Source organism: Dipteris shenzhenensis, chromosome 18, assembly GCF_047967505.1.
Source record: "Dipteris shenzhenensis isolate YYH24624 ecotype China chromosome 18, Dip_SZ_1.0, whole genome shotgun sequence".
NCBI classification, from domain to species: Eukaryota; Viridiplantae; Streptophyta; class Polypodiopsida; order Gleicheniales; family Dipteridaceae; genus Dipteris; species Dipteris shenzhenensis.
This window is the reverse complement of record NC_141613.1, coordinates 23,763,555-23,780,080: the sequence shown is the minus strand read 5'-3', so window position 1 is coordinate 23,780,080 and position 16,526 is coordinate 23,763,555. Positions and strand designations below refer to the sequence as shown.

At 44.1% G+C, this 16,526-nt stretch overlaps 1 protein-coding gene across 1 annotated transcript in view; it reads left to right on the top strand.

Moving 5' to 3' along the window:
- Positions 1-15,140, top strand: part of LOC147890977 (ubiquitin-conjugating enzyme E2 32-like) — a 68,209-nt gene extending 53,069 nt beyond the window's left edge. The window contains exons 4-6 of the mRNA XM_087389540.1: positions 14,189-14,273; positions 14,376-14,539; positions 14,644-15,140. Of these exons, the coding sequence (XP_087245666.1) occupies positions 14,189-14,273; positions 14,376-14,539; positions 14,644-15,009 (615 nt within the window). The 3' untranslated portion in view covers positions 15,010-15,140. The remainder of the gene's footprint in view (positions 1-14,188; positions 14,274-14,375; positions 14,540-14,643) is intronic.
- The last annotated feature ends 1,386 nt before the right edge of the window (positions 15,141-16,526 follow it).

Here is a 16,526-nt window from a genome sequence, read left to right as displayed (position 1 = left end):
TTAGCTTTGCAGTCCACAAGAGGAGAAGCTGAATGTTCAGCAAAGATTACATCTCTACTAACAATAATCTTCCCAGTATTTGGTTGATATAACTGATACCCTCTGCTCTCCTGGCTGTAACCAATAAATATGCATGCCTTGTCATCAAGCTTATGTCTCAGCTGAGATGGTACATGAACATATGCAAGAGACCCAAAAACTTTCATGTGTGAAAGTGAAGGCTTCCTGCCTTTCCATGCTTCATAAGGTGTAACAGTCTTCAATGCCTGTGTAGGTGATCTATTCAGCACAGAGTTGGCACACATCACTGCATCAAGCCAAAATTTATTGGGCAAAGATGTGGCCTTAAGCATGCATCTGGCCATCTCCATTGTGGACCTATTTTTCCTTTCAGAAACAGGATTCTGCTGAGGAGTGTAAGTAGTAGTGCATGAGTGAATAATGTCTCGTGAAGACAGAAATGCATCAAAATCCTTATACATATACTCTCCCCCTCTATCTGTGTTGAGGGTGACAAGCTTGCATCCTGATTCATTCTCAACCATATTCAGCCACCTCTGAAAGCATAAGAAAACTTCAGATTTGGCTTTTAAAGAATATACCCAGCAATATCTTGTGAAATCATCAATGAGAGTCATGAAATATTTGTACCCTCCAATGGCATATGTCCTCATTGGGCCTTAGACATCACTGTGCACTAGCTGTAATTTCCTTTGTGAGAGTTTTGGACAATCCTTTTGAAAAGGAAACTGATGCATCTTACCCAAAAGACAACCCTCACACACATGTTTGGAAACTGTGTGAGTTTGAGGTACATCATTTGCCATCTGCTGTGAATGTAGCTTTGCAAGAGCTCTATAATTGAGATGGCCCATTCTCTCATGCCAAAGATGAGTTTCAGCAAGCTGTGAATCTGAAATAGCAAATGCTTCAATAGAAAGTGTAGCTGAGTGATGATCAAGGTGATAAAGCCCCTTTTGCAAAGTCCCAGTGAGAACTATGGCATTGTCATCACGAAGATCATAAACTAGGCATCTGTAGCCATAAAAAATCACTCTGAAACTTGAAGTAGCAATTGCTGAAATTGAGATCAAGTTGACTTCAATTCCAGGCACAAAGAGAACATTTGTCAAAGTGACAGGATGACTTGAAATAGATGTGAGCTGCACATCTCCAATTCCTTTTACAGCATATGAAGCATTATTAGCACATGTGACAGTCCCCCCTCGAGGTGCATCAGCTAAAGAGTGAAAGAACTGTCTACAAGATGTGACATGCTTGGAAGCACCACTATCAAAGTACCAGGACTGAGCATCATTAGCAGTAAAGAGTGCATCAGCTTTGGAGGGATCAAATGAGCAATGGACAGCCCATGCCCAATCATCCTGAAGAGCATGTGCATGTGAAGCATCTGTTGGCTCATGGGATTCAATAGCATGTGAGGCATTAACTGTCAATCTTGCTTTCTTTTTCTCCGAAGCAATGCGCTTCCTGCATTCTGAAATGTCATGTCCAGGTTTGCGATAATAGTTGCATCTTTTCTTCTTGGACTTATCTGCTGTATTTTTAGATGCATGGGAGGAATTGCAGCTGCTATGCGCAGATTTTGGCTTACCCATAGGCTTGGAAGCCTTGCCTCTTCTTGTCTGCTGTGAAGCAAATGCATGATCAGGAATAATGGCTTGTCTATTAGCTCTACTTTGCTCTTCCTGCAAAAGCAAAGTAACTAGCTGATCAAAAGAATAGTGGTCTGGATTATCCATGGCCACTAATTGAAGGGTTGGAGCAAACCCTTGATATGTATATGGCAGTCTGTTCAATGTCATCAATGTTGGCAAGTTGTTCCAGGAGGTCCTTGACCTTTGTCAGGTATGCATCCATAGAGTCACCTTCATTCACACTGACTTCCTGTAATTGCCTTCTCAAATATGCAACACGTGGCTCATTGCGAATCTGATAGAGAGAAGCCAATTTATCCCAAGCATCCTTTGCTGTCCTGCAAGACCGGATGTGTGGAATAATGATTCTCTTGCATGATAAAGCAATACATGAATGTGCATTTGCATCTCTTGCATCCCATCTTGATTGTTCCTAAGTTGGAAGAGCAGCAGCAAGAGTGCCAGAAGATGAGGCATCAGGAGGAGTACCCCCTGCAGAGGGACCAGCAGTAGAGGCAACCACTGTAGCATTGGCTGGCCCAACCCCAGAAACAATATTCCACAAATGCTGTGCAACAAGAATATGTTTCATGAGATAAGACTACATCGGATAGTTGGTGCCATCCAACTTATCATCTTCACGAAGAACGCCAAATAGATCTTGATTGTTCCTAGCCATAGCAAATGTGATACCTTGAAAAAGACCTAAAAACCCAAAAGCCTCAAGGCTATCACTGCAAAAAGCTAGCTGTCCAAAAATGACAGCAAATATCTGCAAATTTTTGACCCAAATCAAAGGGAAAATGCAGATCTAACCCAAATGTGACTGTGGCAGGCAATGTTCACTACAAAAACAGCAAGTCTGGCAAAAGCCCCAAATTTAATGAGGGCAAATAGGCCAAAAAGAGGGCAAATGCAGAAAAGCCCCAAATTTTTCTGAATTTTGTGCAAATGTGACCCAATGTATGATAATCTGATCCAATGTATAGCCTCAAGGCTTGAAACTGCAAAAGTATGAGTTACTGTCTCAAACACCAGTTGAAATTGAGCTTCCAACACAAAAGCCTCAAATTTTGTTGACTTGAGTGATGACGTGGCACAATGTGACAGTCCTGAACCTGAAATTAACTGAAAACTTCAATTTTTGGAAGGATTTCAGTTGTCAACCTTGTCCAAAGTATTGTGTTGATAGGTTGAAGGTCCAGATGTCAAAAGCCCTAAATTTTTTTGTTGGTAATTAGGGTTTGACACAAAAAAACTGTCAAAAAAACAGTAAAAGACTGCAAGAAATTTCACACGTGCCAAATGCTGTACCAAATCCCGGAGCAAATACAACTATATGGATGCCAGTACGGAAACAGGTACGATGCCTGTACAGAGGCTGTACGATGCCTGTACGGAAGTAGGTATTGGACAAGTACGATGTATTGAATGCAGTACGAAGCAGATAATTGAATCCAATGTACGGATGCATTTATGAGGTAAGTACGGTGTACTGAACAAGTACAGTGTATTGAACAGGTACAGTGCTAGTACACTGTACGAAAATTGCACAATGCAATACTATTGTACGGATACAGGTACGGGACATGTACAGAACACATCGTACGTATGTACGAAAAGTGCAGCACAATGGAGCGCAGTACTGTATGCAGGTACGGATGTATGATGCATGTACGTTGTACGACAACGCATGTACATCAATGTACGTTGAGTGTACGGATCGTAGGTACGACGTTGAGCAGGTACGGCAGATGTACGGGCAGCTGGTATGAAAATGTACGAGCAGTTGTACGGACTGTACGGGGACAGGAAGCAGATCCGAGCTCTGATACCACTGTAGGATCGATGAATAGAAAGAGAGAGAGAGCAAGGTACAAAGAGTCGATAGAGTTTGCAGTCACGTCAAAACTAGGATAATGAAAATAGAGAGTACAAGGTACTTGTACCTAGACCTAGGACTAAGTGTCCTAGGTGTCACATAGGACTAAGTGTCCTATGTGGCCTAAAAGGAACTAACCCTACAAGTGCCTATATTTATGCCTACAAGGCACATACCATGGCTTATAGGGCATCACTAGAACCACTAGGAGATGGCCTACAAGGCTCATATGGATGGTATTTGCCATTCGAACAGCTTTGCCTTTCTTATCTTGTGCTTGGGTAGCATCTTTTGTTTGGGAAGTGCTAGGTTCCATATTGGAATTTTGCTTTGGTCGCTTGGGACAATCGAACCATCTATGGTCGAGCAAATATCACCACCACAACTAGCGCTATTGCTTACGCAGAGCGCATTACCAATTTTCAAAACACACGGAAGCAGAGTTCTAATAGAACACAAAACTCTACTATGGCCAAGGGTGCTCGCCCTCAAGATAACCCCAAGTTCAGAAAAAACTTGGGTAATCAAGGTCAGCCACAGTCTCAAGATCCCCACAAGTCTGAGAAATCGTGTGCTGGATCCCAATAAAAGCACTCCTCCAAGGATCATGCCTGTTCCTCTTCATAAAGTCATGAACGACATCACCAACATAAAGGTGCACCCATTGACAAGAAGAACAACTCCAGCACGAAAGGACTTTGTACCATCTGTATGGATCAATGCGTAACGAGGGATTTAGGCCTGAGATGAAAGCATGAAGGCAATCATCATCAGTTAAACCATTAATATCCAGCACCAATGTGGTGAACTGAGAGATGTAGGAAGACAGGGAGCCCGTTTGCTCCAATTGTCGGAGTTTTGAACGTGCTTGGAGGTCCGCATTGGCAGGTATGAATTGCTTATGGAGCACGTGTTCAAAACGTTCCCATGTTAACACACTTTTGCCGTCCCTTAAGCGTCGTTGTCACCATAGGAAAGCTGTATCCTTGAGGAGGGAGGCTGCTAAGGCAATCTTTTTGCCTTCAGTGAGGTCATCAGTATTAAAGTATATGCGTAGTTTTGTGAGCCATTGGTCAACTGTTCAGCGATTTTGTTGACCAGTGTAGGCTTCCGGAAGTTTAATGTCAAGTCTTTTAGTTTTTGAAGCTTGGAGTAAGCAGTAGAGGGCACGGAGTTTAGTGTTTTCTACCTTTGGTGGGAACGAGTCCACGTAGTCGTCCGGTGGCGTCACGTCGTCCTCTGTGTGTGGTACTGCGAGAATCCTGGAGTTGTTGGACTTTTTGAACCAAGTCGGAGATGCTGTCCTAAAGCTGAGAAATTTGAAGTTGAAGTAGTGCTTTGCCTTGTAAGTTGACTTCAGGGGTCTTTTTTGGACTTGAGTCGCTTATCTCCGGAGAGGTTGCACGCAAGCGTTGCGACATATCTGAGGTCCCTGTGAGAAGAGCACGAACCTGCGCTCTAGTTTGTACCATTCCTAGAAGAAGATCCGGGCTTCTTCCTGAGGTTGCTCATGTTGGAGGGGGCAGGCGAGGCAGGATGGAACCACCCGTGGAAATCTGGTAAAGGAGGTCCTGTCTGAGGTAACATTGGTGATGCCGAAGTGGGTGTTACTACTTATGAGAGTACAGGGGTAGGTTGCAGAGTCCACGAATCTGAGAAGGGATAAGAAGCTGCTGTCGAGAGTGGAGGATATCTAGGAGAAGGAGTGCCTTCAGAGTGTAAATACTGTCTTGGGGAAGGTAAAACCTGTACATGAGGATATTTGGGAGCTGAAGAAGGTGGAGAGTACCCTGGAGATGCTGAAGCTGAGGGGTAAAAGTCTCTCCAAAGATGGACAGCAAACTCGTGAGGAATATCGGGTTCAGGGTATCTACGTGTCTCGTGAAACACAACCTGGACTGTGCTGAGGAAGTAATGTAATTGAGGTGCCTCATGCAGAAGATATAGGATGTGGTCCAAATCACTGGAAAGGCACGTGACACAAAAGACCCATGATGCAAAAGCTTTGAAATGGGCTGGTTGTGCAATTTGAACACGATATTGTGTGATAGATGATGCCTGAGGTGTCCTTGAAGGGACTGAGGCATTACCAGGGGTTTCCATGCTTTAAGGAGGGGACTTTCATTTGCTGTAATTTGATAATGAGCAGCAAATAACAATATGAAAGAGAATCCTTAGAAATAGGATGGAAAGAATCCACCTGGCATAGATTAGAGCTGCCAGACTGCTGAAAAGGAGGGCTTCAGGTCAGGTTGGAAAAAGTATAGCATCAATTGCGAGTTGAAGGAGGTCCTGATGTTAGGCTTGAAATTTTGAAATTAGGGTTTGCTGTAGAGGGAGGCGATTCAGCGATGAAACAGTCCGGTGGTGGCCAGAATATGTTGCTAGCAAAACCACGAACCACCCAGGGTCTCGATCTGTTGTGTAGAGGCGAGATTTTCTTGTACAAGAGGGGCTGGCTGAGGGGATATGCTGGACAGCAAGGCCTTTGTTCGCAGGCTGAGATGGCGAGGTGAAGAGATAGAGCAGGCTGTGCAGAGATTGGTGTCAGGCTGTCACTCTTCAGAGGCGATGGAACACATCCATGGCTGAGCAGAGGCTGGCGAACAGATTCAGAAGGCTGAGGGCATGATTGGCGTGACTATGGAAGGCCGCCAAAGGCTGAGCAAAGCCTGGAAACAGAAATCGGCAAGCTTGGTGTGGGCTTGGCGTGGGCTGGCAAGCAGGCTTGGTGTGGGCTGGGAAGCAGAAATCGGCAAGGGAGGGCCATAATCGGCATGATAGACTGTATGGAGCAGAGGCGCGACTTTCGAGAAGAGGGCGCGACTTATGAGACGCCAAAGGCCGATTTGCGAAGGCTGCAATAACTGCTAGGCCTTGCTTTTCCCAAAAATTAAAGGCTGGGTTACTTGAACGCAAGGGTAATCTTGGGTTAGGCCTTAGGTTTAGGGCTGGTTGCCCTTTTTAGGCCCTCTAGGTGCCCTTTTGTAAGGTGGTGCTTGGTGCCAAAGGGTGTGCCTATTCTAAGGGGTGTGAACCTCAGAATAGTTGTATCTTTTCATGAAGGGGTGTAACCCTATTTTAAAGAGGGGTGTCCCCACACGAAAATATGTCCCCTTTTTTCCACGATGGGGTGTGTCCCTTGGGTGAGGAGTCAAAAACTCTTCATCAAAAGGTGTTTCCGATGGTGGAAAAGGTGCGTCCCTTGGTTTTGGGACAACCCAAGCACATCAAAAGACACGATTTTGGTCGTGTCCATTCACATCAACTCATGATGTGAGGGAGATGGAGAGGCCACTGATGACTTTAGGTGGGGTTGGCGCTAAAAAATTTTACGCTCATTCTCTCCATCTCTTCCATGTACAACGTGCGTGGATATCCTTCTAGCGGAAAGAGATGTATCAGATAGATGCTAGAAGGTGGGAGGCATTTCCTACAGGCAGGAGCAAAATTTGCTCTGATACCACTGTAAAAAATCCTAGATTTACTATATTTAGAAATGTGCTAAGGAACAGAAAGGAGACTGAAATAGTAGAGAACAAGGAATATTTGTATTGCTTGAGTGTCTGTAGTGTCATCCATACAGTTGGACCTCTCTTATATAGAGAGTGAAGAGTCACACATGAAAAGGTGCGTACTCCAAAGTGTATGTGCATGAAGAGGTGTGTATCCCTTGGGAAGGGTGTGACCCTTGATGAGAGAGTACATTACAATGGTAGTGTCTCTTCAATAGAATGTCTCTTGTGAAGGGTTGTGCCTCATAGGAAGTGTCCCGTCGAAAGGGCATACCCTTCCACAAGTGTCCATTCATCAAACCATCCATAAGTCTAAGGTATAGAGAAAGGAATACGTCACAGATCGTGACAACAGTGGTATGAGAGCGCTACTGGACCTGTTCCCCTGCCGCCGGATTTGCGTCGCTCACAGCTTTCAACAGCCTCAGCTGTGCTCCATCCATACAGTCCGTATGACTGTACGTACGGAACTTCCGTACGGATCACGTACAAATTTTGAGTCTTGCCACCCAGCTACGTCCCTAGCTGTTTTGCCCGTTGCATCTTCTTTCGTACCTACGCCCGTACAAAGTTCCTGCGTTGTACAACAGGGCTTGCACAATAGCTGTTCCGTACAGGTGTACCTGCACACAGTACATGTTCCGTATAGATATACATGCACAAGTACATAGTTCCGTACAATAGTGCGTACAGATGTACAGGTCTCCCGTATAGATTTTGTACATGTGTACTTGCATCGTACCTGCTCCGTACTTCTGTACGTTCTTTCATACAGTTTCACATGCAGATCAGCCGTTAGCAACTTGTACTTGCATTCCGTACACATGTACTTGCAAAACAACTGACCGTACAGCTTGTACCTGCTCCGGTTATTCTGTACAATTTCGCACGTGCGAATCTACCACCAGTGGTATCTACAGACATTTGCAATTTGGGGCTTTTGCAGGAATTTGGGGCTTTCGGTTCTTTTCACCTCCTTTGGTTGCAATTTCTTGGAAGAATATTGGAGTTTTGGGATTTGGTTCGCAATTTCTTGTTTATATTGCAGTACATTGGGTCAGATTGTAGGACATTAAGTCACATTTGCAGGACAGTGGGTTAGATTGCAATACATTGGGTCACATTTGCAAAAATCTCAGCAAAATTTGGGGCTTTTCTCTATTTGCCCTCTTTTTGGCATATTTGCCCTCATTAAATTTGGGTCTTTTGCTAGATTTGCTGTTTTTGCAGTGAACATTGCCTGACACAGTCACATTTGGGTCAAATTTGCATTTCCCCTTAGATTTGGGCTGGAAATTTTGCAAAACATTTACTTGCACGAATTTGCTGTCATTTTTGGACAGCCAGCTCTTTGCAGTGATAGCCTTGAGGCTTTTGTGTTAACAGGTCTCTTCTTTTCAGGGTATCCCATTTGCAATGGTTGGCAACAATCATGATCTATTTGGCATTCTTCGTGAAGATGATAAGTTGGATGGCACCAACTATCCGATGTGGTCTTATCTCATGAAACATATTCTTGTTGCAAGGCATTTTTGGAATATTGTTTCTGGGATTGATCTAAGGCCAGCCAATGCTACAGTGGCTGCCCCTACTGCTGGTCCCTCTGCAGAGGGTACTCCTCCTGATGCCTTATCCTCTAGCACCCCTGCTGCTGCTCCTCCAACTCAGGAACAATCAAGATGGGATGCAAGAGATGCAAATGCACATTCCTGTATTGCTTTATCATGCAAGATTATTCGACACATCTGGTCTTGCAGGACAGCAAAGGATGCTTGGGACAAATTGGTTTCTCTTTATCAGATTCGCAATGAGGCACGTGCTGCATATTTAAGAAGGCAATTGCAGGAAGTCAGTATGAATGAAGGTGACTCTCTGGATGCATACTTGACAAAGGTCAAGGACCTCATGGAACAACTTGCCAATATTGATGAGGTGGTGCCAAATTCTCAGTGTGTCAGTACCACATTAAATGGACTGCCAGATACATATCAAGGGTTTGCTACAACCCTTCGATTAGTGGCCATGGGTAATCCAGACCATTATTCTTTTGATGAGCTAGTCACTTTGCTTTTGTAGGAAGAGCAAAGTCGTGCTAATAGACAAGCTATTATTCCTAATCATGCATTTGCTTCACAGCAGACAGGAAGAGGCAAGGCTTCCAAGCCTATGGGCAAGCCTAAAAACTATGTGCTGAATAGATCACCTACAACGGCATTGAAGACTGTTATACCTTGTGAAGCATGGAAAGGTAGGAAGCCTTCACTTTCACACATGAGAGTTTTTGGGTCTCTTGCATATGTTCATGTACCATCTCAGCTGAGACATAAGCTTGATGACAAGGCAATCAAATGCATATTTATCGGTTACAGCCAAGAGAGCAGAGGGTATAGGTTATACCAACCAAATACTGGGAAGATTATTGTCAGTAGAGATGCAATCTTTGCTGAATATTCGGCTTCTCCTCTTGTGGACTGCAAAGCTAAGCCAGAAGTTAACATGTTTGATGCCTTTGACTCTTGGTTACCTCTGCCTTCCTTAGAGGGGGACTTCGACCAGGAACATGAGCCTCCTGCAGGCCCTCCCACAAGCAATGATCAGCCAGTACCCCATGCTGATTTGCAGGTTTCTTTTCCAACACAAAATGATCCCACTATTCATGATGCAGTGATTGAAGAAACAGCTGTCAATAGACAGAAAAGGCAAGTTCCCAAATGGCTTCTTGATACATTGAGGGACAGCAAACAAGATCAACCTTTTGCTGCCCGGACAAGATCAGGGAATAGACAGATGCATGCTCACTTTCTTGAGTTTGCACTCCTTCCTACAGCTTGCAATGAAGAGCCTTTGTGCCATAAAGATGCTTTTGACAGCAAAGAGTGGATGGATGCAATGAGAGCTGAGTTACAATCCATTGCCAAAAATGACACATGGGGATTAGTAGATCTCCCTCCCGGCAAGCATGCCATTGGTACCTGGTGGGTCTACAAATTAAAAAGAAAATTTGATGGCAGCATAGATCGACACAAAGCCGGTCTTGTTGCAAAAGGGTATGCCTAACAACAAGGCATTGACTTTGAGGAGACCTTTGCTCCCACATCCAGGATTACTACCATTAGATGTGTCATTGCCATTGCAGCCCATCACCATTGGCAAGTGCACCAGCTTGACATCAAGACGGCTTTTCTTCATGGGGATCTGCAGGAAGAAGTTTATGTGACACAACCTCCTGGCTTTGAGGTTGTTAATTCTGAAAACAAAGCCCTTTATGGTTTGAAGCAGGCACCCAGGGCATGGTATGCCAAAATTCATGCATACTTACTATCCCTTGGTTTTCAGAATAGCCCCACAGAGCCCACTCTTTATGTCCGTGGGAGTGGATCTGATTTTTTAGTGCTGATTTTAAATGTGGATGATATGCTAATCACGGGCCCACATACTCGGCATATTGCAGCTTTCAAGGCTGATTTGTAGCAGGCTTTTGAAATGTCAGACATGGGACAGCTACACTATTATTTGGGCATTCAGTTTGCTCATGTTAAGGGGGGTATCATGATGTCACAGTCCAAGTATATTGGACAGCTCCTTGATCGTTGTCAGTTTGAGGATTGCAAGCCAATCTCTACACTAGTGGACCCTGGCTTCAAATTTTCAGCTCATGATGGGAGCCCACCATGTGATTTCACTCTTTACTAGCAGGCTGTTGGATGTCTTGTTTACTTATGTCACACCAGACCTGACTTACAGTATGCAGTATCTGAGCTCAGCAGGTTCATGCACATGCCTAGTTCACAGCATTGGCAGGCAGTGAAGAGAGTCTTCAGATATCTCAGAGGCACTCAAGATTTAGCCCTCTTCTATGGTGATCATGGTTCACTTACCATGCATGCTTACACGGATAGTGACCGGGTTGGTTGTTCCGACACCAGAGTGTCACATACCGGCAATGGTTTTTTGCTTGGCAGTTCATGTATCTCTTGGCTCAGCAAGAAGCAACCAATAGTTGCCACATCTAGCTGTGAGGCTGAGTACAGGGCAGCCTTCATTGCTACAGTAGAGAGTGTCTGGCTTCGACAGTTACTTACAGATCTTGGTATTCGTCAGACATCCTCCACTATGGTCTACACTGACAGCCAGAGTGCTTTGGCCATTGCACGCAATCCAGTGTTTCATGCACGTACCAAGCACATTGAAGTTCACTATCATTATGTTCGAGAGCGGTTGTCGGCAGGAGACAAAGAGTTGTCCTACCTTCCCACAGAGGACAACATAGCAGATATGTTTACAAAGGCACTTCCTCGTCCAAAGTTCGAAGTCTTCTAACAGGCTGTACACTTGGTTCCCTTTGTTACATGATGTGACATACCTTGTATATTCATAGGTGGCTATATCCTTTTGGATAAACATGTGCCACGATGACCAGAAAATACCAGGTATTTTGAGGCGTTTCCAGAATACTTCAGCCCATACCATGGAGGGGGGTTTGTAAGCCATCTTCTTCCGGTTCTAGTGATGCCCTATGGGCCCTAGTATGTGCCTTGTAGGCATAGTTATAGGCACTTAGTGTTTTAGTGCCTTTTATGCCATATAGGACATTTAGTCCTATGTGACACCTAGGACACTTAGTCCTAGGGTCTACCTTCAAGTACTATGTACTTTTCATTTTATCTAATCTAGTTGACGTAATAGTCTATCTCCTTCGACTCTTGTACTTGCTCTTTTGCTCATCGCCCCTACGCTCTTCTCTTGGCGCGGTTGTGGAGGATCCTTGCCTAGATTTCTCCTATAGTCCCGAGCCAAGTGTCCCATCTGCCTACATCATAAGCATTGGTCAGGAAGCCCTAAAATATTGAATCGCGCGGCTCCTTCGGCCACCTCGAGGGAGGCTCTCGACACATGCTCTCGGGGACACACAGGCGTCCCTACTATCAGTCGGGTAACAACCGAGGAGGTAGAGATCGTCGTGTCTATCATGGATTCTGACTTAGAGACGTTCAGTCATAATCCTACACATGGTAGCTTCGCGCCACTGGCTTTTCAACCAAGCGCAATGACCAATTATGTGAATCAACGGTTCCTCTCATACTAAGTTGGATTACTATTGCGGCATCGCTCATCAGTAGGGTAAAACTAACTTGTCTCACGACGGTCTAAACCCAGCTCACGTTCCCTATTGGTGGGTGAACAATCCAACACTTGGCGAATTCTGCTTCTCGAAAGAGCCGACATGGAAGGATCAAAAAGCAACGTCACTATATGAACGCGTGGCTGCCACAAGCCAGTTATCCCTGTGGTAACTTTTCTGACACCTCTAGCTTCAAATTCCGAAACACTAAAGGATCGACAGGCCATGCTTTCACAGTTTGTATTCGTACTGAAAATCAAAATCAAATGAGCTTTCACCCTTTTGTTCCACACGATTATTTTGCTCTCGTTGAGCTCATCTTAGGACACATCCAGGGTCTCTAGAAAGATCTCCTTTGGAGGATTCTTTGAGCACTCAACTATCAACCCAAGTCTAGGGACTCCGTCATCTGCAACCATTGTCTCTACCATTTGAGGAGGTGAATCGACCACCTTTCCAAAAGCTCCACCAATGGAGTGCAAGATGGGTTTATATTCCTTGGGGAACCCTGTAAATCGAAGAGTCACCAGGAAGTGAGGCATGTGGTGAGTCGACTCCATGTCATCAATTGTGAACCCATGATACCAAGGGATGAGGTAGACAAGATGCGGGCCCAATAAGAGAGGGCTCCACTCCACAAGTGACCGGGTGGTGTCGAGGGAGCTCAAATGGAGAAGGAAGACGCTCTCCCATCGATAGTAATCTCCTGGACGTGGTCTCCATCCAATGCTAAGCTCTCCTGAATCCAATCACGTATCTGGCTCCTTATTGTGTGAGGCCAACTATCCTAACCACCACTGCTCTTTCCTGAAGTGACTGAACTGATTTCTTCACCTGGTGTTTGTCTTGTGGAGAAAGAAGAACCTTAATGGCTTGTTGAGTGGAGATGCTGCCATGTAAGCTCCTCTGGCCAGACCAACGGTCACCACCAAGATTCGTTCTTCCGAAGAGTGAACACAATTCGATGCACTGTCCGAAGGGAGGGAGGGAAAGAAAAGAAAAGGCTCGCTGAAAGGAGCCAGTAAAAAAAGAGGCTCTTGACGAGGGTACAAAGGCACAGGTCTGTGGAAGAACATAGCCAATAAACTCTTTACACAACCAGCCTTGAGAAAAGCTAGCTGTGGGCTGCTCCCTAAGGCTAGAAAGACACCCGGAAAGGCAGCTCCCAAAAAAGAAAAGAAAAGAAAAACCTCCTGTAGCTCCGTGAGTGCCACCAAAAAACACCCGAGAACTGAAAAAAAGAGTTTTTTACAACAGCCCCTCCCAAGGAAGGAATGCACTTTGCGCTCCAAGCCTGGTTGCTAGCAGCCAGGTCGTGCTATAAGGCGCTTGGCTGGCACAATGTGCGCTGGAAGGCAAGGTGCAGGGCTGCCGCGGGGCTATAGGCAGCAGTGAATCAGACCCAGGAGGGGTCATGAAGCAGCAAACAGCCGCACGAGGTGTCACAGGCTGCTCACAGCAAGCATGAAGCCAAGGGGTGGGGAGCTGGAAACGGAGGAAGAAGGGAGGAAACCAAAGGAAGGGGGGAGGGAAGCTGAGGCGGGAGGAGGGGGGAGTGCACCAAGCAGGAGAGAAGCCTATTCTCAAGTACCATTTAGTGTGAATTGGTTAGAAGTGCTGTGATTTGAGTTTGAAGCTGTGTCTTGTTAGTGAGAAGGTTTCATTTCTAGGTTCCTGATGCACAATAGGAGATGTCTCATCAGCTTGACAACAGGCCAGTGGATGAATTGTAAATTAGAACACGATAATTTTAAGTATCTTTCCTTGTCTTTGATGAAGTGTAGTTTTGCATTTCTTTGTTTTTGTTTTGTGGTTTTCGGAATGTAAATTGCAGTTTAATCCACCAAGTACATCAGCTTCCAAGATCTGTCTTTATTAGTATTTAGACAAATTGCTCCATTCGTCCTTTTTTATGAAACAAAGTAAGCAAAATATATTTACTTTTTGGAGCATGTTAGACTCTTCTTCTTCAATGTTTTAATTTTTGGAGTTTCTTCTTTCGATACTGCAGCCTAATGGAAGGTTTGAAACACAAACAAAGATATGTTTGAGCATCTCTCAATACCATCCTGAACACTGGCAACCCTCTTGGAGTGGTAAGTCCAATGCAGACACCTGTCTTAGTATGAAGGGGAAAGGTAATGGTTGGTGTCAAAGATTGGTGATTCTTACTTGTTAATGCTGTGTATTGATGACAGTCAGAACTGCTTTGGTGGCTTTGATAGCCTTCCTTCCCACCAAGGCAAATGGTGCTATCGGTTCATTGGAGTTCAGCAAGGAGGAGAGAAAAGCTCTCGCTCTCAAGTCCATTGAAGCTGCCCCAAAGTATGGAAATGAGGAACGCCAAAAAGTGATTGATGAGGTGCCTTTCTTTGCTATTTGCTATCATCAGTTCTATGTGTCTTAAATGCACTGCAGATTGGAGTAGTTTTGGTGCTGACAGCATGCTGGTCTGTGTCTACACAGATTCATGAACAAATGATTAAAAAAGCTCACCCATTGCAAATTTCTCATGCTGCAACACTGAACTCAGCTTCAGATAGGGAACAAGAAGAAGATTCTTCTTCACAAACTGGCAAATTAGATCACAATGAGGCTGTATGTATCCACCAGGCAACTTCTGCCAATGTTCCAATTTCAGAGACTGTTAATGCGGAAGCTCCACATTCAGAAGCCAGGGCTGTTGTTGAACCTCCCATTACGAGACCCACCACGAGGCAGGCAGCTTCTGATGACCAAATTCTGACTCTCTTAGCTATTGGTTTAGTGGTAGCACTAGCAGCACTGCTGATGAGGAAGCTTTTCAATTCTTGTGGGGGGATTCGCTTTTGAATGCACGAGTGAAATTTGTATAGAGTACTCGTTATTGCAATCTTTAAGTTGACTATCGCTCGTGCATGAAGGTGAACCCACAGAAGTTTGTAACTGTCATATATAAAGTTCTTATATTGATGAAGGTTAAACTAATATTTGGTTGTAAAAGGCAGATTTGCAAATAATTCATAATGTTAATATAAGACACCAAGCTTTCTGGTAGGAAGCTACGAGGTGAAGCTTTTAATGCATGTGGAGCATGGATGTTGCTTACTCTACATTGCAAGGGTAGAGAGGAGTTCTTTTGATTCATGGAAGGATGCTGTACATCACACCGTAGAAGAAAAATCCTAGTATGCAGGGGATTTGGGATAGTCCTCCCATGAGAAAAGTTTGTGTAAGTAGCAAGCTACATGTGCAGTCTGTTATAAAGCACAAGTAAGTTTGCAAAAGGCCGTTTGAACATATATGTTGAATTCATATATTCCCTATGTAAATCTCAGGGGACCCATTAAGGAATCTGTAAGATATACTTCTAAACGGGATTTTAATATGGGTTTTTAGGAAAAAAAGGAGGTTTAGGATAAAATACCTTTGTAATATAAGGGTTTCTATAAGGGAGGTCACCTAGAAACATGTAGTATACCACATACAATTCAAAAATTTAAGGTCAATTCGGAGAAATGTATTTACATGTGGGTTTTCTTGTTGAATTTTGAAGAAAATTGTAAGACTATAGAAAAAGGGATCTTTTTATCCATGCAAAATTTACAGTTAATGGGTTTTTAAAATACCCCTTGAACACATGTCATATTTAAGGTTTCTTAGTAGTGCACCCCACATTTATATTGGTCCCTTAAATGAATGTGTTATATAGGACTTGCACATAATGAATACTCCGAGATCTAAATTCAGTTTAACTAAGCATATTTGAAGGTATTTATCTAATCCTCTCAAGCATGCATGTTAAAGATTGAACTTCTTGAGCATGTTTCAAAGGTGATCGCCTCAGCTGAAACATGTCACTCTAGCATGTGCATTGTTGCAAGCTATGACAAAATTGACAAAGACAATGCCTCACATGTGAGCCCCCATATGAGGACGACATAGAGGCATGTGATATAGCACACAAGATCTGAGCTTCTTAGTGAAGACGGATTCCAGAGGAAGTCAGGAGTTCTGGATTGGACCCAGATGACATAATTGTGCAGGCATTTGGATTTGGAATCTGGAATTTGGATAGGTAACCCATAGTTTGGAATGTGTGGTCAAGGTGTGACCTATTGTTTTGAATCTGGTAGAGAGTTCTGTGTGTGCATTGTCTTCAAGTGTCGTGTTGGGGCACCAATTGGAGAAGCTTTTGGAGATCTAGGGTCCTTTAGTAAAGAGTTTTCCATTGTCTATTTGAGGAATGGTGGATGGCTTTTAACATGATATTAAAGCCTTGTTGCTAAATGTTCTCATAGTCTACATCGACGTTGAACAAAGGAGTTCCTCTCGGATTCAAGAAGCTTAGCATTAAGTGTTGCATTTTT